Raw genomic sequence first — 24433 nt, 5'->3', positions numbered from 1 at the left:
TTTTCTCTGGGTATTTCCTGTGACTTGGGAGCAGAGGAAGGCTAGTTAATTGCCTCTCAAATATACTGAAAAACAGTGAGTTAAAGAAGACAGAACATAGCCGAGCCATGCTCAGTATGAGAGCAACAAGGCTATCCTAAGAAGAATTATGCTCTTCTAAACCCATTGCCTCCAATGGACTTAGAAACTCTGTGGTGTTGTAAGAATCTTTATAAAAGAAATTTACTTCATTTAGGATACTAAAAGAAGCAAATTTATTTTGATAAGCACCCTGAGTCAAGTGGCATCATGACAGCTACTAAAATGATTATTCAGTGGATTGTAAGGGCTTTAGTTTTGTCAAGGAAAGCAAGTATTTGCATAAGAATGAGGCTTCTGTCCTCTGAAATCTGATTGTCACAAGTCCAAGATGCTTTTATTTCCAAGTTCTTATTTATCAGTATAATTAAAAAAAAGACAAAGCACTGCACTCACCATGCTCAATAATAAAATATAAAACAAAGCAGCCCAATATGCTGCAGAGAGAATACTTGTACAGCACCAGATTTAATCTAACAATGTTTGTTTGTGTTACCATTCAACATGTCCTCTTCCTTCTAGTTGAGAGGTTGGAGTAATATATCTCTATGCCAGATATGGATTACTGAAAATAGCGCTTAATTTTTTTAAAAGAAGAACATGCTGGAATTGTGTGTGTGTGTGAGAGAGAGAGAGGGAGAGACTACTAGTCCCTGTTCACAGGGAGGGTGGGATACAAATAGAAATAAACAAACTAATATTTCCTTATTCTACAGCACACTCTCTGCCACAGCCTTCCTCCCTGTGCCACACTAAGTATGGCCTCTAAACACAATATAAATCTACTCGTTTACTTCACTGTTGAGAAGCTATGACTTTTTGTAGAGGAATAGCAGTTTGGCTAGAAGTCTGTAGAGTATTAAAGCTATTATGTCATAAGCATGTTCAAAATACTTCAGTAAACTTTATAAAAGTCCTGCAAAGTAGACCAGCTTCATTATTCCCAATATTGCAAATGTGAAGATGGGGTAGGGATCATGTAGGTGTTCGCAGAGTAATTGACACAGCAACAGTGCACAACCTGATTAAAGAATATATAAAGGTTTATTTAGTAATTAACCAACATGATAGGAAAGAGGAGAGACAGAGGGTACAATCTCAGTTGGAATTTGCTGCGGCTGTCTCCCAACTTTGAAAAAGCTAGTGCTCTTTGATGCATGTCACAGCAATCATACAGCCTCTGCCCTGCTGCCAGGAGATGCATAGGCCACACATGCACAAGAGGAGCATTCAGACTTCTCCTGTGCATGTGGGGCATGTGCACTGCACACCTTTGCCATTCAGACAGTGGGGAAATGTGCCATGCATGTTCTTCAGAGATTTGCTACTGGGAATGCAAACAACGAACTCAACATATGAGATACATGGGGCATCATTAGCATTTAGAAAAGACTTCAATCTTCAGAATGTGGCAGAATGGGCCCACTCTAGCCTGAAGACCCTGTTCCACCCTGCCCTCCAAAGTTTTCCATATATCTAGAGAGGCTCCCCCACCTTTGTATCTCACTACCACCACCTGACCTTGCCTGCTGGAGGGTCAGGTCTTCCATTTGCCTCCCAAGTTCTGAGGCCTTGCCTCAGTGTCTCCCTCTGCCCAGCGCAAGGCTGGTGCATGGGAGTAGGCAAAGTAGGCAGTTGCCTAGGCACCATCTGGCCTAGATGGCACCACTGGGCGCCCCCTCCCAACACATCACTCTGGCTCCTGACCACTGTCACTTTGTCCTCTCCCATCATCAAGCTGCCCTCAACAAAGCCAAGACACACCCCTCTCCCCGATGTGTGACTTGGCCTCCCACCTCATCCAGTCCTGCCACCCTCCTTCCTGGTGTGACCAGCAAGCACTTATTCTCACAATTCTTAATAACTTATTACATTTTTTTAAAAAGACCTAACATTAAAACTTAGTAAATTAAAAATGTGAAAAGTTCCAAGTTTGGGGCTCTTTGTTTTCCCTATATTTTTTACTAATGGGGGAGCACTAGTGGGTGATTTGCCTAGGGCACCAGAAAGCCTAGCACCGGCCCTGGCCCAGCGTCTAGTCACCACAGGTACAGTTTACTGCCTTGTGTGCCCTTGGAGGAATAGCCACTTGCCAACTCCCAGGCTTCCCCAATGCTCCTTTTAAAATAGCATGTCCAAGATGATGGAGGTCTATGTGGTACAGAAAACCACTACCAGCATCAAAAGTTATGAAGTATTTATTAAAAGCAAAAGGTTCACAAGCATACTTTTAGCATAGCACCATACTGAGCAATAGGTTTAAAAGCAATGGGTAAAATGCAAGTCCTCTGTCCCTTTCTCTACACATGCCCTATCAGTTGTTAAAATACAGGTCAGGCTTTTACAGCTTGTTGTTGTCGTTCAGTTGCACAGTCAAGTTTGACTCTTTGCGACCCCATGGACAAAGTCATGCCAGGCCCTCCTGTCTTCCACAATCCTCCAGAGTCTGCTCAAATTTGTGTTAGTTACATCAATAATGCTGTCCAGCCATCTCATCTTTTGCCGTCCCCTTCTTCTTTTGCCTTCTGTCTTTCCCAGCATCAGGATCTTCTCCAGTGAGTGCTCCCTTCTCATTTGGTGGCCAAAGTATTTGAGGTTCATCTTCAGCATCTGACTTTCCAGGGAACAGTCTGGGTTGATTTCCCTTAGGACTGACTGACTGGATCTTCTTGCAGTTCAAGGGACTTTCAAGATTCTTCTCCAGCACGACAGCTCAAAAGCATCTATTCTTCTGCACTCAGCCTTCCTTATGGTCCAGCTCTCACAGCCATACATTACTACTGGGAATACCATTGCTTTGGTTATATGAACTTTTGTTGGCAGGGTGATGTCTCTACTTTTTATTATACTGCCTAGGTTCACCATAGCTGTCCTTCCAAGGAGCAAACGTCTTTTAATTTCATGGTTTAGGAAGTTACGAATCCTTACAGAGTTTCAAGTACCTTGCAACGTTCTCCCAGCTTTTCAGGCAAGCACATGGTCAATGGCTGCCTTTTCAGTTAAGAGTTCTGACAGCTGTCATGGAGCCAGCACCAAAATAAAAGAACCCTCCTCCTTGCTGCAAGGAGTTTTTATCCTTCTCTCTTTCCCCTCCCACTGACCCAATCAGGCCAGGTCAAGGAAGCTTTTCTAGATGTCTCCTGAAGATTATTCCTGGAGCCTGTCTAGTATAAGTTCTCCAAATCTCTGTCCCTGCTTGGAGGAGGGGCAGAGAACTTTACCCACCCATTATCTCTTCTGCTAGATCTAATAGCATTTCTATGAAGATAAGCTGAAAATCAATTGGACTGCCTTCCCCCCACCCTGTTCTCTGTCGGGGGGGGGGGGGGCGTTAAAATGAAGAGTGAATGTTTTGCTCACCTCAAACCTCCAAAGAAAAAAAAATGCATTTTTTTCACACTGAACATAAAAGAATGGCAGCAGGAAAACACATACACATACTTGGGTAATACAGATGACCAGGCAAATATGTGAGAGAGAAAAAGCATAATGTGCCAGGATGGTCACTTGAGTAAATAATGCTTGGGGAAGGAGGTTTATTTAATTGTAAAAGCAACAAGATGCTAACTCTCCTCCCACACAAAACATCTCCTTGGTGTATGTCTTGTGAAGTCACACTTCCCTCAGCCAAACTCCAGTAACAGAAGAGAACCTGGCTGAAGGAAAATGTTCTAAGAGCAGGGATTCCCAGAAGCTTCCACATTCATCACCTGCACAAGCGCATCCCTTTTGATGTTTAAATCAACCACATACTTTACAGAAATCCCAGCTGAAAGTGGATCTGCCTTATTATGTCACTGCATATTAGCCATTATTAAATTAGGTGTCAATGCTATGTTTTCCTGATCTTAAGTGTCCATAGATACACCCAAAACCATGTACGTAGACTTTTTACTGAAAACGGGTTTTTTTTCCTGATCTTGGCTCACTTTCACAGATACAAATATGCAGATAAATCACACAAGCAGATCCTTAATGCAGTTCACTAGAGAGGCATCCTTCTTTCACCTTACAGACCTGTAATCTAATGAACTTCTTGTCTTCTCTTTGATGCACACAGAGTTCTGATGATAGCGACAAATTGCTGCCTACCTGTAGGCACAACAGGCTGTCTTGTAATCAACAAGCATTAGCATCAACTTGAGCAGTGAAGGATAAGCCTGCCTACTGATATCTGAACATGGGAACTGAGTGCAAAGTGAAGCACGCTACAGCCAGGCAATGGTGCCTAAAATTGGTACAAACAGTCTACATTCTGTGACAGGCTGAGGTGTAAACTAGACATTTCTCTTATTGTCACATCTCTTACCTCTGCAAGCAAGGCAAAGAGCAAGACTCGAGAACAGGATCATAAGTGGTGACCTGGACAATACAGTAAGATGTGGTTCTTCAAGTACTCCTCGCCCAAGCGGTTTAGGGCCTTAAATTTATTGGAATTGTGCCCAAAAATAAATGGGCAGTCAGTGCAATTCTTTCGCAGAGAGTGGGATATGATCCCTGACAATAGCTAAACTTCTGAACTTTGGACCAATTAAGTTTCCAGACAGTTGACAAAGGCAGCACCACACAACTCACATTATAGTAATCTAGCATTGATCATGAAAGCCAGATTACAGTTGGCATATCAAGCTAAACTGGTAACAGGCTCTGCATGCCAAAGAGAAGACCTGAGCTTCCAGCTCCAATGACAATTTGATCAAGGTTTGTACTGGGTTGTGATTTGGCTCCCCTGCAATGATACACTGTCACACAACAGCCCTTTCTGGTTTCCCTGGAGTGTTGTAGACTCAAACATCCTATGAATACTCATACATGAAATAGTGTCTAATGCTTGATTTTGTGTCATATGTAGAATATACTTTATTTGACTAACAAAATTCAGATAACAGTTTGATACAAAACTTCACAAAATTTTGCAATGAGTTATGCCGGTACAGAAGCTGCACACTGATGCCTGTATTTTGGCAGCGAGAATGTGGTTTTGATTATAGTACTCTAATTCATGCATAACCTGTGGTATCTACATGATTAATGTTGTACACACCCTTTTCCTACCAGACAGAAAATCTGGGATTCCATGATAAAACCTATTTCCACAGGGACCCTGTTTGTGCCATCTCCCGATATCAAAAGGGTGTGATGGTGGTAAAAACTGCATATACAGATCTCCTGCATGATGTGGCATTTATGTGGAGGACCCAGCTCATATATTGCATTATCTGAATGGTGAACAGAAGGGCATGCTGCTCTATCATTCCGCAAATGGCCAAGATAATGGATGAACTCAGATGATATGGTGAATGGAACTAGTCTGGCAGATTAGGAGTGGAGTTTAGACTGTAAATAAAGGTCTTTTCAACCCTTGCATAAATATGTATTCTCAGATTTTGTCTCAATAAAGCAAGACAGGATGTTAATAAAACATTATGAAATCATACTTGTTGCCAGCCAAGCATCCAAACTGAATGATCAAGATGTTTTTTTTTAACTATTCTTTATATAGAATAAAAGGCTTGATCTGCTGCTACAGTGATGATACTGTGCACGTTGCAGCAAAGCACAAGGAATACGGGTAAATAAATGGTTTAATAACACATGTGTCACTATGTAATCCATTTACTACTTGAATAAATACAATCTAGTTTCTAGGCAGTTGCTAGGAAATATTGTCCTTAGGGCTAGAAAGACCAGTGCCAGTGGAAAAATCATTCCTGGAACACCATTGCCCCCTGGTAGCAAGATATGGGCAATGCATGCAAATCTAATATCACTGCAGTCCTGGCTCCTTTGCTAGCTGTTTTCTTACTTACTCATTCTTCAAAGTATCATTCAGAGATCATCTGTTTTCAGTCCCCAAATATAAACAGTGATTTTGGTGACATGGTTGGAAATAACTGAAATCTTTGATTCCTGTCTGCTCTCAACAAACTGCCATCTTTGCATTAAATAAAATTTGATGTGCCACTCAAATTTTACAGTTTTTTAAGTATGTTTAATCTGTCAGATGTGCTTGTTTCTTTAAAAAGTCGTTTTAGACTATATTTAAATATCTTAGACTGGTGTTATTGTTGCCCACTCTTTATGCTAAAGAAAAGCACATGGACATTGGTTTGACTTTGATAATCTCATATTTATATCACTGGGATCAGGTTTTTAAAGGTTGCCCACTGAATTTTGTGCAAAGAGTAACAATCAAGAACATGAAATGCTGTGTTTCCTCTTCCCTGTAAACTCAAAGCAAGATGAAAAAGAAGACCTTACAGAATCTCAGTATTCTTACCAGTGTCTTTCGAGGATCTGATGGGTCATATAATTATGATTTTAGAGGATCTAACACTGGATGCATAGGTCAGTTTAGACACACACAAACAGTGGACCCATAAAGACCTGTAGGAGCATTTTTTTTCCTTACCTACTTTTTTCTTCTTTCTCCTCTTTGAAAACTATCATAGTATCTTTCTTTTCCTGCTCCTTTTCCACCAGCCAGCCTACCTTTATCTGTCCCCACCCCACCCTGATCTTCAACTTTCCCTCTTTCCCCCAGGAGCCTCTGCCTAAGAAAACAATGGCTGAGTTTTGCACTGCTGGCCAGTAGGCCCAGCTGAACAGTAGGAAACCTACAGGAACTTGAAGGGAAGTACCTCGCTTTCCCATGTACCACACTTCCCACACTATTTCCTCTTTTCTTCCTCATGGTAGCTCCCATATCCTCACTTTCCCTTTCTTTCCTTCCCATGAACAACCAAATGACCTTTTGTTTCTAGACTCTGGAAACCAGGTCTTCCACCCACTGAGACAGTGGCCATTTTAAGTTTAAAAGGCTGGTGCACCATGGACCAGCTGGGGGTAGGGTTGCCAAGTCCGATTCAAGAAATATCTGGGGACTTTGGGGGTGGAGCCAGGAGACTTTGGGGATGCAGCCAGGCGACATTAGGGGTGGAGCCAAGATCAAGGCTGTGACAAGCATAATTGAACTCCAAAGGGAGTTCTGGCCATCGCATTTAAAGGGATGGCACACCTTTTCAATTCCTTCCTTCCATAGGAAATAATGAAGGATAGGGGCACCTTCTTTTGGGACTCATAGAATTGGACCCCCTGGTCCAACCTTTTTGAAACTTGGGGGGTATTTTGGGGAGAGGCACTAGATGCTATACAGAAAATTTGGTGCCTCTACCCCAGAAAACAGCTCCCCAGAGCCCCAGATATCCGCAGATCCAATTCTCTATTATTTTCTATGGGAATAAATCTCCATAGGGAATAATAGAGTTCCCTCCCCTTCCCTCGCTTTCTGACGACCCTGAAGTGGCAGGAGGGACTCCAAATTGGGGGATCCCCTGCCCCCACCTGGGGATTGGCAACTCTAGCTGCACGCAACGAAACGTAACGGCAAAAAAAAAAAAAAGAAGGCAGGCAGGGAGAGAAGCGGGGGCGGGGGGACGTGCCATCTGGACAACAAAATGTCACGTCCCTAAAACGATTCGCTTGCCCTTCTTCTCTCTCCCCAGCCCCAGCCCCTCTCCACCCATGTTTTAATCGTAGGAGTTGCAGATCAGCTTCTGTGCACGCAAACAGCCGGCGCCCAGAGCGCGCTCTTCAACCTCTACATGTACAACAAAACAATACAATACAAGCGCGCCAAGGGAAAGCCCCTACCTGTGTCACTCTCCCCTCGCCCTCCCTGCAGCCGAGCAGGCCGCCTCGGTGCTGCCTAGGCAAGCCCTTCCCTGCCCACCTCTCCGTGCAAGGCGAGCATCTGCCCCAGCGTGGCGGAAGGGAAGCTAAGGAAAGCAGCCGGGCAGGGAAGGCCAGGGCAAGGAAAAGTTGTACTGACGGTGAGAGGTCTGCAGCTCCTGGCTGAGCGACGGGCTACTCGAGGCCTGCAGCATGGATGCCTTCTGCCGCTCCCCCTTTTGGGTAAGCACCATCCAACCCCTTCGCTGCGTTCCGGGATCCCTGAGGAGCCGGTGCCCTGGAGAGGAGCCCGCACATCCTCATCAGGCTTCTTCCCTTATTCAAGAAAGGGAAGTTTTCAGCTGAACCGCCTGCCGAAGCTTCCAAACAAGGGACGTCGCATGAGGTCTGCGCAGTCGTGGTGGTCCTTGAAACAAAGGTGGCAGGGTAGGGGGGGGGAGTAAATTTTAATGCAGCGAATCAGGAGCCCTGGGCGAGCGGTGCTCGGACTTGAGCAAAGTTTCTTTCGTCGGGCGTGAAATGTTGGTTTCTCTGGGTGAACTCCTGCCGGGTATTTGGAAAGGTTGAAGTTGGGGAAAAGCAACTGAAACTATTGGAACTCCTAGAAGGACCCAGAGGCGGGGCGGAGTGGGCGATGCCGCTGCGCTGCCGCCTCTTCTCCGTAGCTGCTCCTCCGAGATGGGCTCAGGCTGAGCCCATCTCAGAGGATCAGCTACGGAGAAGAGGTGGCAGCTGCGCAGCAGCGCCGCCCGCTCCAAGATGGGGCAGCTCGCCACGCTCCTTGGCGTTATTTCCCCTCTCCTCCCCCGCTTCCATTTTTTTGGGGGGGGCGGGGGAAGAGGCTGAAAATCCTGGGGTCCCCCGCCAGGGCGGGAGGGTTGGGAAGCCTAGCTGGGGGTAGGGCAGGCTTCTTCTTTCTCCTTCCTTCTTACAACTGCCCCAAAGGGGGAGGCACTTAAAATTATCATTTCAATTTAGTTCAGAAAATACATGATTATTGCTTTCTTTAAACTAGGAATACTGTTCTGTTATTTATTAGCATGGATTTTTTCCCCAACACAGCTTTCTGGAAGGATAATGATACTTCCAATATTTAATGAAAATGATAACCATACCCTTTCTGAGTTTCTGATATGGAATTATAACAATTTTGAAAGTACAAATTCCTAGGATCTACTATTGCTATTAGCATAACTATCAGAATTTTTAAATACTTGCTGTTACTGTTATGGTTGTTGTTGTTGTTGTTATTATTATTATTATTATTATTATTATTATTATTATTATTATTATTATTATTATTATATTTAATTGATTGCGCATCCCAGTTCATGCCAGGCTCTGGGTGATTTATAGCATGAATAATCAAACCATAATATACAGATCTAGACATGGCGTTGCGAGCCATGGCAGAATGGCTTAGGCTGAGCCGACTGAAGCTGAATCCGATGAAGACAGAGGTCCTTTGTCTGAGTCACGGCGGTCCAGGTAGGGAAATCCCCCTACCAGCTTTTGATGGTGCGGCACTTACAACGGCGCCCAGGATCAGAAGCTTGGGGGTGCTACTGGAGCCGTCTCTAACAATGGAGGCCCAGATAGCAGCCACTGCTAAATCTGCCTTTTTCCATTTTAGGTGGGTAAGACAGTTGGCCCCCTTCCTCAAGCGCAGCGACCTGGCAACTGTAATCCATGCTACGGTCACCTTGAGACTGGACTACTGTAATGTCCTCCACATGGAGCTGCCCTTGTCTCAATCCGGAAACTACAGCTGGTGCAGAATTCAGCAGCCAGGCTGTTACTGTGGCTCTCCATGCAGGAGAACATACAGCTGGGGCTTCAGGAGCTGCACTGGCTGCCAGTGGTATACCGAATTCACTACAAGTGCTATATGGCCAAGCCCTATATGGCCAAGGACCTGTCTACCTTAGGGACTGTCTCTCCCCACACGTTCCCCAGAGGGTACTTGGATCTGGATCACAAAAGCTTCGATCAATCCCTGGGCCGAGGGAGGCAAGATTGAAAACCACCAGGGAAAGAGCCTTCTCAATCACCACCTCTTATTGGTGGAACCAATTGCTGGAGGAGGTTAGAGCCTTGTGGAACCTCGCCCAGTTCCACAAGGCCTGCAAGACAACATTATTTTGGCTAGCCTTTAACTGAATTGCTGATATAGTAGCATAAAAGGATACCTAAAAGCACTGAATGCCATCGGAAATTATTAACACCAAATTATTTTAATTGTTTAAATTGTTGAAATGAGGAATTGTTTAAATGTTTAATTAATGTTTGATTGAATTGAACTGTTTTACTGTAAGGTATTGCTTTTATTGTTTGTGAACCGCCATGAGCCTGCTTCAGCAGGGAGGGCGGAATATAAATCCAATAAATCAAATCAAATTAAAACAGCATAAACTTAGTTATAATTATAAAACTCAGATGGCATCCTATAGGGTTTTTTTCTTCATCCTGGACTACCAACAGGTCCTGTGGGGGGTGGGGAGAGAACCTGCAAAGCTACTCAGTTTCCCAGCCTTTCCTGCTCTTTTAAATTTCCCATCACATTTCAGACAAAGGCCAAGAAGCACAAAAGGTGGAGATAAGCTCTTTAGCAGACATGAGGGAAGCTTCTTTCAAGTCAAAGCATGGCTAACCACCTGGTTCTTGGGCAGATGCCCAGCTGAGGGTAAGAGGAGCCAGGCAGAGTTCACTTGAGCTGTTAGTATGCCCCAGTAGTTTCCACTAGTTTTAGCACATTCACATGTATTGATTATAGGCAGAAGGTTAACTTCTGTTTATTTTAGTGATGAAGTTATTGGGGGAAAAATCTTTTCATTTCAGATGATGGTGTTACTGCTTGGTAACTGTTGGAAGTACAATCAGGATATTAATTATAGCCTTGCTACAACTCTCTTTTCAACCATATTTTACAAGCTCTACTCACCAATCAAAGTCTGCCTCTGTGCAAACACATGGTTCAGATGTCATAGCTCCAGCATATTTTCCCTGCATGCATTTCTTCTCCGACTTACGCTTCTTGTAGATCCTTTTTGCGCCCATTATACATGCTTCTCCCTGATTTGGGAGGGAATTTTTTTTTTTACATGCCACAATGATCAGGTTTACACATAGGGTATAGAAAATGTACACTTTTTGACCTCTGTTGCATAAGGACAAGGCCAACAAGGAATTTCATTTATTTCAGAAAATACTTTTAATGACATAAAGAACATGGATGACAAATGCAAAACTTTCCATGGAGTTATTTGAGTCTGAATGACCCGTAACAGAAAATACTAGATGAACCCTAATTTTACTGTATTTTATGTGTGACTAAACTATATGCTGGTTTTAAAGACCATAATGAATGAGTGAATGAATGATAAACCCTACATTCATACTTTCTGTTACTAGTTAACTTCTCCTTTAATATTCTCCTTATGGGTTCACCGGAAACAATTTAATTTGCATAGATTGGGACACTATGGGATGCTAATTCATTTAATTCTGAACCAATACATTAGAACGAACAGAGTTTTATCCTCAGTTTAAAAATTAACATCCAGCTCTCAGACTTGTTACCTGGCTATGAAGCTGCCAGGGTCGGTAATCCTCTTCAGCACACCGTCTGTCAAAAATGGACTTGTAATCTACTTTCACCAGTTGCCACTCGGAACGATGGCTGAAGTGTCCAAAAACTCTGCACAATACAGAAAGAGGGATTTAGGAGATTCCATTGGCTTCAGTTAAAATAATATCACTTTATCAGAAAATATAATTTAGGAAGCCATAATAAGTGTACAGGCACACACTTAATACTTCCCACATTACAACTGGATGTCAGATTGTACTACACAGTCAGAAACCCATTAAGGTAGCTAATGTGGATGGTATAGCATACAATGAGTATTTTGTGACCTCTGAATACAGTAAAGATCTTATCATTCATGCTGCAAATATCTGCATAACTGGGATCATTTTACAGAGATTGATAAATTGAGCTAACTTACATTTAATAAGCAAAAACTGCCACATTACCAGAAGAGGACGTTTTTTGTATTTCATTTTACTTTATTAGGGTTGTCAAGGTTCAGTCCAGAGACTCAGACTTTGGGACTCATTCTCAGAACCTCGAGGTGGTTGCTTCATATTTTAAGGTCATTGGGTAGCCCTCACACATGGGCTCTGTTTACACAGCATGTTGAGTCCGTGTTAAACTGACACGGTTTTGTTCTGAATAGCTTTGTTCCGGATATTATTGATCAGACTGCCATACTGCAATTTGAATCACTCCACGTGGAACCGTCTTCTGCTGTTCACGTGACGGCACAATGCAGTTATTTTTTTCTTCCACTATTATGCACATGCGTGCATTATGCGCATACACCCATTATGCACGTATGTGCATAGGTTAAAACATTATGTGGTTATGTGCATATCGCTAAGTAGTAAAAAAAAATGGCGACCGTAAACCAGATGTCTGAGGCTCCTTTTACTCTGGGACAGCCTTCAGACATCAGGAAGTTTGTTAATATCGCAGAAGAACTATCCAGATGGAGAAAACTATGAGGTGAAACCAGAGAACTCAAAAAGGAGCAAATAACAAAATAATCCAGTTCCGAGAAGGATGGGGGGGGGGGCTATCATGAGTTAATACTGGGAGGCAGATATTGCTGTCTGATCAGCCACTTTAAATCTGGAAGGAAACAGCAGCGGCATCTGATTATACTGTGTGTCTGAACAGGGCCTTAATGGCTTCTTTTAAGACTTCTATTTATGTTTGCTTGTGTTAACTACTGCACTAACCAATCAACTACATTTTATATTTAGTTCATAATTTCCATAATTTTGTTGCACGTGTGATGAATTTTCCATCTCTTAAAAGCCTTATAACTATGATTCAGTGGTGTTCTATACTATTATTCCTAGTAGTACTACCTTTGATTTAACCTTTTTAAAAATCCTTTGCTTCTTCCAGGAAGCTTTGTTTCTTTACCCAATCTGAATCTTATGAAAACTCTGTGGAGTATGACAGATTGCAAAAGACAAAGCTGGTCCAAGATTAGCTAGTGACCTTAACGTAGAGTAGGGATTCAACCCTGAATCTCCCCGGTACTAATCTGATAGTCTAACCTCTATACTACATTAACACTATTCAATATGACAACTGGGGGACCAGCAAGACTTATGTAGGGCAGAATTCCATTCTTCCTCATGCTTGCCTGCTGAGCAAGCCATGCTGGGCAGTCCACCCCCAGCAACACTGCTACTGCAGTACCCTCTCCTGTCTGCCAGCCCACCTGGCTCACGCATTTACCAGCTCCCTATGGGGGGCCACTAGCAGCTCCTTTGGATGGCATCGGTGCTGGCTCCCATTCCTCCCCCTGCCTGTAAGTTTATCCTTCTTGCCCCCCACTTGCAAATACATTGGTGGTAGGGATGGGCACGAATTGAGAAAATGTGACTTGTTCTGGTTCACGGTGTGCCTGGTTAGTGACCACAAACAGTCATGAACTTTTAGGAGGGGTTTTCCCCAAAATTTGGTTGAAAAATATTACTACGTTGTAAACTCCAGGAGGATTGGATACATCAAGGGTGTGTGGCCTAATATGCAAAGGAGTTCCTACTACAAAAAGGCCCTATATATAAGTTATCATCAAATTACATGCCATAACCTCAAAGGGCTCTGCCTCATGAGTCTCAGGGCTTGGCAAGTTGCAGCACAAGAACTTGACTATTTGTATTATGAGTTTTTAAAACTTTACAAGTTAATTAGCTTTACCCTGAGTCATATAATCAAACATGTTTCCAGTTCTACTTCCTTGCTTCCAGCTAAGGTACATTATGGAGTTAAGTAAGAGTTCCCATGTAGAGCATGGCTTGTTTGTACAAACGTGAACACTGATAGATAATAGCAAATTCTAAACAATTATAAGCAGCATACATGGTTTAAAAATAAAACCATTTCATAAACAAATATTAGTTTAATCAATATTTATCCAATTCGTAATTGTTAAGAGTTGAACATGAGTACAAATGGGAATATGGAATGGGGTATAACAACAATGAAGACTTGTTCTTCTGTATTCAGTGCCTCCAAAGAGGAACAGGGAAAATTTCTATGGGAATTATCTCACGCTCATTATTATTTTCTTTATATTTCTCACTTACGTCATTATTAGTGTTTCCTCTCCAGGTTCTCCCAACACCCCATCAACAAAAAGAGGGATGGAAGTGAAACTGTACTTGCTCCAGGATCTTCCTTCATCAAAACTTAACCTGGTGATGACAAAAATACTAGAGAACATTTTGCTACAAATATTGTGGTAAAAGAAAGAGCAAGGACAAATGGATGCTTCTGTTGCAGGGGGAAAATGAGACCAAATTAAAGAACTGAATTATTGAACTAAATAATAATTTCAAACAAAACAATAAAAATAATTCTAAGAACATAGTCCCACTCCACTTCTCACAAAAAAGATTTCAAGAAATTGCAAAGTTCTGAAAAATAGGGTACTTTAACAGGCAAGTACCTTAAATATCCAAACACTGACAGTGGAAAGAGATACTACTACACTGAGGACTACTCTTTACTTTTAGGTTATTGATTAATGTGAAAGGGATCCAAGAAATGGCAAATATTCACAGAGAAATTTCACTCATTGAAAACATTTAATTGTAAAACACAGGGTGAGTCTTCTAAACAAATCTCTTGACACTGGAAGAGTGAAATAGAATGGCAGACGAAATTCATTGTTGATAGGCTCAAAATGCTGAATACTGGAAAAATAACTACAATTATCCAGATGCCCTGCAAGGCTCTGAAATAGTATTTCCCTTCCATTTGAGAGAAACTATTTTGAATTGTTGTGGACCATATCCTGAAAATATAAGGGCAACACATTGCAGCCATCAAAAAAGTAATAACTGGAATTATTGCACAAGGAATGGAAAATGTCACAAGAAATTGCAGGGCAGCAGTAGTAGCCCCACCTTTTAAAAAGAGCACAATAACACTTAAACAAGAGGCATCATCAGGTGTTATGACAAGGATGCTTTATGAAAATATTACATAACATGTTCAAAATAAGAAAAAAATAAACCGACCTATATTTTATTTTCAGAATTTATATGCACAGGTTTTTATGGGAGCCAAAAGTGTGAATGAGTTTATAAAAGGATTAAGCACACTATCAGAAGACAGTAATATTAATGGCTAATAAGTAAAATATGAAACCTGGGGGAACCACTGTGGTCTCCAGTTTGAGGCCTGTCAGATCTCCTCTTTCCAGAGAAAAAGGGAATGCTGTACTTTTCCTTACATATTTTAAAAACTAAACTGACACATTCAACTCACTGGAAAAAGGGTAAGATAGAAACATATAAATAAATACTGTTTCAGATAGCTTTGTTGGTACAAGAGCCAGATTTGAGTCTAGTAGCACCTTGACTTTAATGAGTCTAATCCTTTTAAAATGGCCTACACCAAGGGCTGTCAACAAATCTGGTTCCATGGCAACTAGTGTTTTTGGAGCCCCAAGCCAATAGGCAACTGGGCTGTTTCTACAGCGGGCCTTTCTGCATGGAGTTTGCTTTCTCCAGTTTCTGTTCTTGACTAGGGATGCACCTTAATGCAGAAAATCCACAGTTGGTTCAATTGTTACAAAGTCTTCCATTCTTTCTTCATTTTCCTTTAAAACTATTGAATACATTTTCATCTGAATGTTATAATATTTTTTGTGTTAAATACCCCATTCAAGAATTGACAAGAGCAATAGGTAGGGATGGAGAAGACACAGACAGGATATACATATTTGGGGGGGGGGGGTCTGAGATGTGCAAAGGTCAGGGGGACAGTTATAAGGACAGAGTCACAAATCCTCAGAGATGGGGGGGGTGACTAAATACAAATAGCAAAACAAGCCTACAAGACAATCAGTAGAATCAAGAGAAAGTGTCATTTTATTGTACTATTGGCTGCAAATATATGAATGTTATGCATGAACGCAGCATGTGTTCTATGCTTTGTAGATGTGACTGTTTGTATTTATAGAACAAATTTTGAAAGTGTCAAACTGAAAGCATAACCAACATGGAATGGTCCTCAATGTATATTGATTTTTTGTTTCAAGAGTTCACATTCTCGGACAATAAAAAGTACAGCACCTCCATTAATTTTAACCTAAATGTCAATATGACCACTGAAAGCTTTCATCTTTTAGGCATCTTGCATGCAAAATACTAAGACTTGCTTTAATGTGATCCAGAGAGAAAGCATGCAAGTGTCTTAATTGGCGTATCTTGGAATTTATTTCAAAATACTCCGTCATGGGCAATTGCTACTACCATGTAATGTATGATGAAGGACTCCCTGACCAATGAGATTAGAGAAGTCATAGTAATTACCAGAGATGTCTGATAGGCAAAGATGTATGTTTCATGGCAACCAAAACCCCACCTTGATCCAGATAAAGAACACTGTGTTCCTCTTCAAAGATCTGGAAAAAATATAGAAAGACACAAAGTTCATTAATGTGAGTCACAGCTCTGTAATCAGTTGGAAAGGGTTTCTTTTGCAAGAGATAGGTCATGCAATTTAAAGCAGGAACCAATCTGGTCATCAAGCTGCCATTGTCATTTGGAATTTGTTACACTACCCAACCCAGCAAGGATATTCTTGGATAGGAGAATCATCATAATCTCATTTAATTGATTATGGATGTTTACTGAAGACAACAAACTCTTCAGTTTGCAGATATGAGCTAAGCAAACACTGAAAAATATTAATTTCCTGGAATGCTAGTTCAAATATTAAAGACATTATCTTTCACTGCCTGTCCATTCGGTGAAGCTAGTAAACCTGCATGGAAAAAAATATATATATCCACAGATCTGATGTTCAGTCTCTCTTCCCTCACAAATGTATCTCAGTGGGTGGATTTCACAAACCTGAATCACTATGGTGACAAAGTGGGCTTAATGCATCAATGCTTAGCTGTGGCTTTCCAACCCAAGAACAAACACATAATAAATATGTATGCATTTTTTATTATATATATCATGAGTGTATGTGACTTTTTAAATATGGATTGAAGTGCTGGCTGTGCAGGAAGAATGCAACATGTGAAATAACTCTCTTTTACTACCCACAAAATAAATGAAAACAGGTAGAAACAATATTAGAATTAAGATTAGAAGAAAAAAATTGCTCTGTCTTGGTTGCATCCACATTTGTCACATTTTATACCTTCAACAGAGCCTGTGCTGAAACGTGGTGTTGAAGAAGCAGTATGAGTCCCTTCCCTCTGCTATTGCAAATAACAGAGATAGGACTTCTGGATGATTTTGGATTTTGTAGAAATCCAAAGTCCACGTGACTCCTTTCTTTTTCACAAAAAGCATGGGATGAGATTGCACACAACAAGTCTGTATGAAACTGGTCATGTGGGACTAGGCTCACACAAAAGAATATTTATGTGGTAAAAGTGAAATGGTTTTTGCCATTCTTTGGTGACAAGACCTGGTGAATGTTATTAACAGGGGCTTATCACTAAATCTCTGAGGTTATACCGTAGCCTAAAGACAGTTTACTATTTTTATGTTCCATACTGTACAGCACCTTGCTTTTTAAAAATGCCTGAACTACAAGAACACAAGAATGCATATGCAATGTTTGCTTACTACCTAGATCATAATAATCACACCTAAAATGCTTTCTGGGGAAACTGAGACAAGCTGCACTTTGATACAGAATGAAATCAGAAGCAGTTCCATTTGCAGTTCTCAGAAGAATGAATGACTTGAGTTTTCAAAACATTTGTTAGAGAGCAATACAAAAAGAAACATCTACTGGGTGTCAAGGGTTCAGCAGAGTTTAGCTACAGTCTAACAAGTTTCTTGAAAGAAGTGATTGATGCCACCACAGTGTTCATTCCTATATTGCACCAGCTTGTCTCATAACATGTAGTCAACATCGACCCGAAAGATGCTCTGCTTAATGCCATGTAAATATGATGCATAGCTGGCTCTGTGGGTCAAGTCTTTGAAACAGCCCGTATAGGCAACAGTTGCCAAATTATTACTGTAAACAAGAGTGTAAGACTCTGGGAGCATCACTGGCTTCATATTCACTACAAGCACTTAAGTTTATCAAGCAAAATTCACTATTGTACTTTAGCCTTTGTACTTCTTCTGACAAAGATGACGAACTACTATTTTTTGTTTCATTTTGTTGTATTATGCTTTTTTAATTCAATTCCTTATTAGATGTGTGTGTTCTCATTGCATTCCTCTTTGTATCCATCAGTATATCCAGGGGACTACATTTCCCTATATAAATGCATGAATATTATGGAAACAGTATCTGGTTCACCAGAAGGGATGGAGGAGGAGAGATACTCTACCCACCTGCCCTTTATCTGACCAGCTATCTCCTACAGCAGCAATAGCAGGTATAGGAAGAGGAGCTGATACAGTAAAGGAGACATTGTTGAGGGGACACGAAAAAAGTAGAGAGAAAGAAGAGGAAGGAAAAATAAAACAATGGGTGGATGGCTGGTATTTTTCCTTTCAGTAGTATTTTCCATCCTGTCTGTTGCCTAAATGAATGGGAATAAATGGCCCTTGGGGTGTATTTTCTTCCCCAGCAATGAAAATATATCCCTAATGCTAATCTTTGTAATGGTTGTTTGTTTTTATGAATGTTACGGGCCTACTCTTTTCCATTTCCATGTGTTTTGCCCACTATAGATAATAGTTTCAAGAGCGTTATCAGTTTTTGCACCACACAGTCATAGATGTTTTTAATTATCTAATTAAAGCAGTGACCCTCAGTATTCTATGCATAGAAGGCAATATATCCATTTGCCTTACACACTTTTTGTTTGTTAATTCCACTTATGTGTGCACTTGATTCCACTTTATGAAGATAGTAAATGTATGTTAATTAAATGCTAACAACTTATTAAAAACATATTTACTTCTGCGCAACAACCAACACATTGTGCTGTCCATCTTATTATCTGAGTGCCAAAACTAATTAAATGTTTATACTCAGAGTAATGGATATGCAATTAACTGACAGAAAAAGAAGGGTGGAGTGGGGAAAATTCTTGTTTGGAAATCCTCATTTCTAGGTTGCATGAAATGAACTGAAGCTTTATTTCCCCTAACAGTGATAACTGTTAAAAATAGCAGATACCTCTTAAGCTTCAGCAAACAACTGCAGAATACTCTCGATTGATATCTAGGGATGGGCACAGACCAGAAAAATGAAGATCCATGGAGGTTCATGAATTTTCATGAACCATGAACTTCCGTGGACTTTCCAAATTTATGAACTTCTTTGTGGTGCATGAAGTCCATGATGCAGGGGGACCTGGAAGTGGGCATAGAAGGCATTTAAATGCCTCCTGGGCATTCTTCCGGGTTGTGCCACCATAGTACTACAATGCCAATGAGCTCAGGGGGCATTTAAATGACTCCTGAGCCCACTTCTGGATCACAATGCTGCTGTGGACCAATGGACCAAATGGACCACCTTTTAAAAAAATAATGGTCTGTGGGCAGTCCCTCAAAACTGCAAATGCATGGACTGGACAAATGGACCACAAACCAGCCCCAGGTCAGTGTCAAAATTAGGTCCCTGGATTGGTCCATGCCCATCTCTGCTGATTTCTGTGGGAAGTCTTAGTAGAGTAAACATTTGTCCATTGGACTCATTTTTATCAAACTGAATTTTTAAACTCTTTTTTTTGTCTTGGACCAGATATGAAAAAAAGACAAATATGAAGATAAAAAAGTGGTACTGGCCAACTTGGGCATGTTTGATGCCTCTTCACTTTCATGTTTTATTTATTTATTTATTTGCAGAATTTGTATGCCACTTCTCCAGAACATTCTCAAAATAGTTAAAAGCTAAACCAATAAAACTAAGCAAGGGGTAGCTGATCATCAGCAAAGCTGGTTCCACATATCAGTGGATACTGTGCTTTTTGTTGAGCTATCATAATAATTCACCTGATTGTCTTCTCCCGTCAAGAAAATCCAAGAGGCAAATGTTTATGTTAGCACAACCATAACACAATATCTATGTGAAGATTCAGACCAATTCCCCACTAGCTTTGTCCCAGTCTCACACTCTTCTCTGTGGGGCTTCCTCCTAATTTCATACAAGCTGCCCTGGGCATCATTAAATGAAAGCGGCAGAGCAAGTTGCAGCCCTGGGACAGCTTGTGCAAAATCGGAAGGAAGCCCTGCAGAGAAGAGGAGCATGAGACTGGGACAAGGCTGGGACAATCATTCTCAGTCCAACAGAGAAAAGGGAAGAAGGCTGTAAAATATTTATGCTCAGGTCTTGGATTCAGCGGGAGCTCACAGGAGCACAGCTCCTGAACCTTTCTGACAGTTCCATCTCTTCCTTCCCACCTTGTCCATTGAATAGCAGCTGCATAACAATCCCTGGATGAGCTCCACCACCCAGTTTTCTACAAAATGACCCCTGTTTATTCTTGTTCCAGAATTTAACTCAGAGTAGCTTCTATAGATAGCTGGGAGAATGGAAAGAAGACTAAAATCCTTAATAGGAGGAAGTTTAGCTTTACCTCAGTGTCTTCCTATCTATGTCCCTCACATTTACTGCATTAGCAATGTAAAATGAACGTTTACCAGATGCCTGGCAAGAAAAGAAAGCTTAGGATAGAATCTGGGTATTCTGCTTCTAGATCGGAAAGGAGGCAAGCAGCAGACTGAATGTGAATGAGGAACCTATTTGTATTATGTACATCTGGTAGAACAACAAACTGGCAGACCAACATACTGTGGATTAAACAAGCCACCCACAGTATATTGCAGATACGTCCAACAGGTAGATCACGATCTACCAATAGATCGTGGAGGGGTCAGAGGTAGATCACCAGCCCCACTTGGTCTCATGGTTTGCTGGACAGGTGTTTGGGTTTTTTTGATGATTGTTTGGTGTGGTGGTATTTGATTATTGGTGCCAGTATGATGAATTCTTATTTTAACTTTTAGAACTGCATGTGTGGATTTGGCATCATCCAGAGGTCTTCAGTTCCTGTTGATCTTTAATACTTTGGGACAGTGACAGTTTTGGACCAGATTCAGCCAGTGTTAACTTAGCACCCCAGCCATCCCAGTATAACGAATATGAGTGTTCCAAAGAAGAGCAAAACCTACCACTTTCATGATGAATGGGAAATGGACTACTTCATCATCATGGTGAAAGACAAGTGTTGTTGTCTACTTTGTAATGCCGCTGTATCCTTGCCCAAAAAGGGTAATCTGGAGTGTCATTATAAGGCTCTGCATAGCAATAAGTTTGATGCTGATTTTCCACCCAAAAGTGAAATTCGTAAACTGAAGCTCAAAGAACTTAAATCTAAATTGGCTGCACAGCAACAGTTGATGGCGAAGCCAAAGTCACATTCGGTCAATTCAACCATGGCATCTTTCAAGGTCAGCAACCTGATCGCAAAGAAATGCAAAACTTTCAATGAAGGAGAATTTGTAAAAGATTGTTTTCTTGAAGCAGCAGACAATCTTTTTGAAGGAAGAAAGAGATCATAGCTGCTGTTCAAGATGTACAATTGTCAAGAAACACTGCTGTGCGGCAAATAGAAAAGATGTATGGAACAATTGTTGGAGGATGTTTCAGTTTGTGTTGCTTTCTCACTCCAACTGGATGAATCTACAGATAAGAGACATAGCCCAGTTACTAGTCTTTATCCAGGTGGTTTTTGAAGACTTCGGTGTCAAAGAAGAACTACTTGGAATGATTTCTTTAAAAGAGAGAACTACCGTTCAGGAAATATTCAGCTCTTTCCATTCTTTTGTGACAAAGTGTAATCTTCCATTGCATAAACTTGCTTCCATCACTACTGATGGAACAAGAGCAATGACAGGTGAGGTTAATGGTTTCATAGGCCTCTGTAGACAGCATGACGATTTTCCAGATTTCCTTTCTTACAACTTCATCATTCACCAGTAAGTTTTGGCAAGCAAGAGACTCAATACAAAGAGTGTCATGGACATCACTTTCAAAATTGTAAATTCAGTTCGTGGAAGAGCACTTCAAAGATGGCTTTTCAATCTTACTCTTGATGAAGGGGAAGCGGAAATCATTTTGCACACAGATGTAAGGTGACTATAGGCACAAATTTCTGCAAAGATTTTGTGATTTGCTGAATGAAATAAGAAGGTTTTTGAAAGAGAGGGGAGATGACAAAGCAGGGAAGATGAGGAGTGGTTATGTGATCTGGCATTTCTCGCTGACTTTACAGGCGAACTAAGTGATATGAACATTGAACTACAAGGTAAAAACAAATGCATTGGTGAGATGATGAGTACAGTTTCATCCTACAAGAGCAAATTTCAGCTAATGATGACTGACCTTGCAAACAACACTTTTGATCATTTTCCTAATATGCAAAGCCATTTGGGACAATATCCAAATTTTGTTTTTCAGAACGAGAAGTATGTGACAGAAATCTGCTCTGTTATGCAGGAATTCGAAAAAAGATTCTGTGACTTCCAAAGAATTGAAAAAGTTGTGGAGTACTTGTCATACCCATTCAAAGCAAATATGGATATTAAGGAAACTGCAGCTGCTATCAGTAAAAATTACTCATTGAACAAGGCATCTCTTGAAAACGAAATAGTAACCCTTAAAAATGACATTTTTCTCAAGATCCATGCTGAGCAAGAATCGTTTTGGAAGCTAGTGCCTAGAGACAAATTTCCCAACTTGAGAAGATGCAGTGAAGCTTTACACTCCTGTTTCGGTTCAACTTATTTGTGTGAATCTGTGTTTTCCCATCTGAAAATGACAAAGAGTACACAGCATTCCAACATGACACATGAACATCTCTAGGATTCCCTGAGACTGGCCCTCATGAAATATTCACCCAACTTCAAAAAGCTGGTGGATGAAATGCTGACTCAAACATCTCACTAATTAGCAAGAGCGAAGTTTTAAAGATTGCGCAAGATCAGCCTGGATCAATACTTGACCTACATTTAACACAAATTACTCAATAAAAGTTAAAGAAAGTTATTAAGACAATTAAAGGAAGTTATAACAATAAAAAATTAAGAAAAACTGTTTGCAGTTCATTCTGGATCATCGTCTCTCTGTTTTGTTTTTGCTTATTTTGCTTACCAGTAAATGACAGAAGGTGCATTGTAAATGGGGGGTGGGGGACGGTGGAACCTAACTTTAGTGGGTTAAAATCTAATTCAAAACTAATTTGAAACTTAATTTTCATGGTGGTAGATCACCAGCACTTTTGTCTGGAAAAAATAGATCATGACCTGTTCGAAGTTGGACATGCCTGATATATTGTGATGTCTATATGTAGATAATGTCTTCCAGAAGCAACAGTTTTGGACTTTCTGAGAGCCACATTAGCAGACATGGGCAGGGAGTCTGGCTGAACAAAGGGGTTTTTTTGTTGGCCTCATGCCAATGTCAATGAGTCAGAGATCAAGTTCCCACAGCAGGCCCAGGCAGGCCAATCAGCTTCATTGGAGTCAGCCTGGGAGAAGAGTACAGAGGCTTTTCTCTGGTCTGCTCCTCCTGTTTTTATGTGGGCTGCTAGTGGGGTCCAACTGTACTTGGTTCTGGCTCTGTGGGAAGATCTTTAGAAGATAAGCAGCCATGGTGTGCTTCATGTGGCTTCTCTCTTCAGCATCCAGGCTTCTGGAATGGTAGCATTCTCAACATGCCTCAGTTGTGGCATGGTCCTTTACATGGCTTCTTCAGTGATGCTCTTGTGATCCTCAACACTTCTTCATTATCAAGCTACATGTTTGCAGTGGCATGAATAAGAGGTAGCAAAATGCATTGGGGAGTCTATGGTAGCAAATCAAAGGCAGATAGGCACAGGGCTCAAGCAGCAGCACTTTCAGGGGCAAGTCAAGGCATATCAGCTTCAGGCTCAGTGGTGCACATGGGGAGCAGGGTATCACTAGGGTCGTCAGGTCCAACTCAGGAGATATCTGGGGACTTTGGGGTGAAACTGGGAGACTATGTGGGTGGAGCTGAGAGACTTTTCCATTCCAAATCAATAATAAAAATACAGCAGTGCAGTTCCCCGAATACAGTCTTTATTTCCTCTTCCTCTTTTTGCCTTCAAAGGGTTCCCTAACAGTTACACTTCCATTAAAGTGAACACATACACATTCACAAAGCAGCCAAAATAGGCAGTTTGCAAGCCCAAACTTTTGTGATCTCACTGGGGTAATTTATTCATGGGAGTTGCTGGATGTAGCAATCGGCTGTATTGAACAGAGAAGTCTAGGGGTTGGAGTTTTCCTCCATCCCATCATCAGGTTCTTGTTAAATCTTTACTATCCCTTTTACTATGTAAATGACTTCTGAAAGGAACACAAAACAGACAGAGAGACGGGACTCTCTCTCTTCCTCTCACACTCACCCACCAGGAAGAGCCACGTGACTCTGCCTGTTCACTCCACCTTGCAGCTTTAGTCTTGCTGAGATTTAAAGGCATACACACACCTTCCAAAACACAAGCCTTTTGCAAGTTTCTAAACCTGCTGAGGTGGAAAGTCACATCATGGCTGTTGGTGCAGGGCTTCCCCACTGCCTGCCATCTGGCTGATAGAGGGGAGGAGTCTGCAAAACTGG

At 41.3% G+C, this 24433-nt stretch overlaps 1 protein-coding gene across 4 annotated transcripts in view; it reads right to left on the bottom strand.

The window, feature by feature from the left end:
- The window catches only part of SORCS1 (sortilin related VPS10 domain containing receptor 1), a 763613-nt gene that overhangs the window by 107006 nt on the left and 632174 nt on the right, over positions 1–24433 (bottom strand). For all 4 annotated transcript variants that reach the window (XR_009555572.1, XM_060241701.1, XM_060241700.1 and 1 more), the window contains exons 13-16: positions 16174–16265; positions 13939–14046; positions 11350–11467; positions 10712–10842 (exon numbers count right to left, since the gene is read on the bottom strand). Coding sequence is in view for 3 of the 4 variants with exons in the window: in XM_060241701.1 (XP_060097684.1) it covers positions 10712–10842; positions 11350–11467; positions 13939–14046; positions 16174–16265 (449 nt within the window). In the remaining variant the exon portion in view is untranslated. The remainder of the gene's footprint in view (positions 1–10711; positions 10843–11349; positions 11468–13938; positions 14047–16173; positions 16266–24433) is intronic.

Source organism: Heteronotia binoei, chromosome 6 (assembly GCF_032191835.1).
Source record: "Heteronotia binoei isolate CCM8104 ecotype False Entrance Well chromosome 6, APGP_CSIRO_Hbin_v1, whole genome shotgun sequence".
NCBI classification, from domain to species: Eukaryota; Metazoa; Chordata; class Lepidosauria; order Squamata; family Gekkonidae; genus Heteronotia; species Heteronotia binoei.
This window is presented reverse-complemented; position numbering and strand designations above follow the sequence as displayed.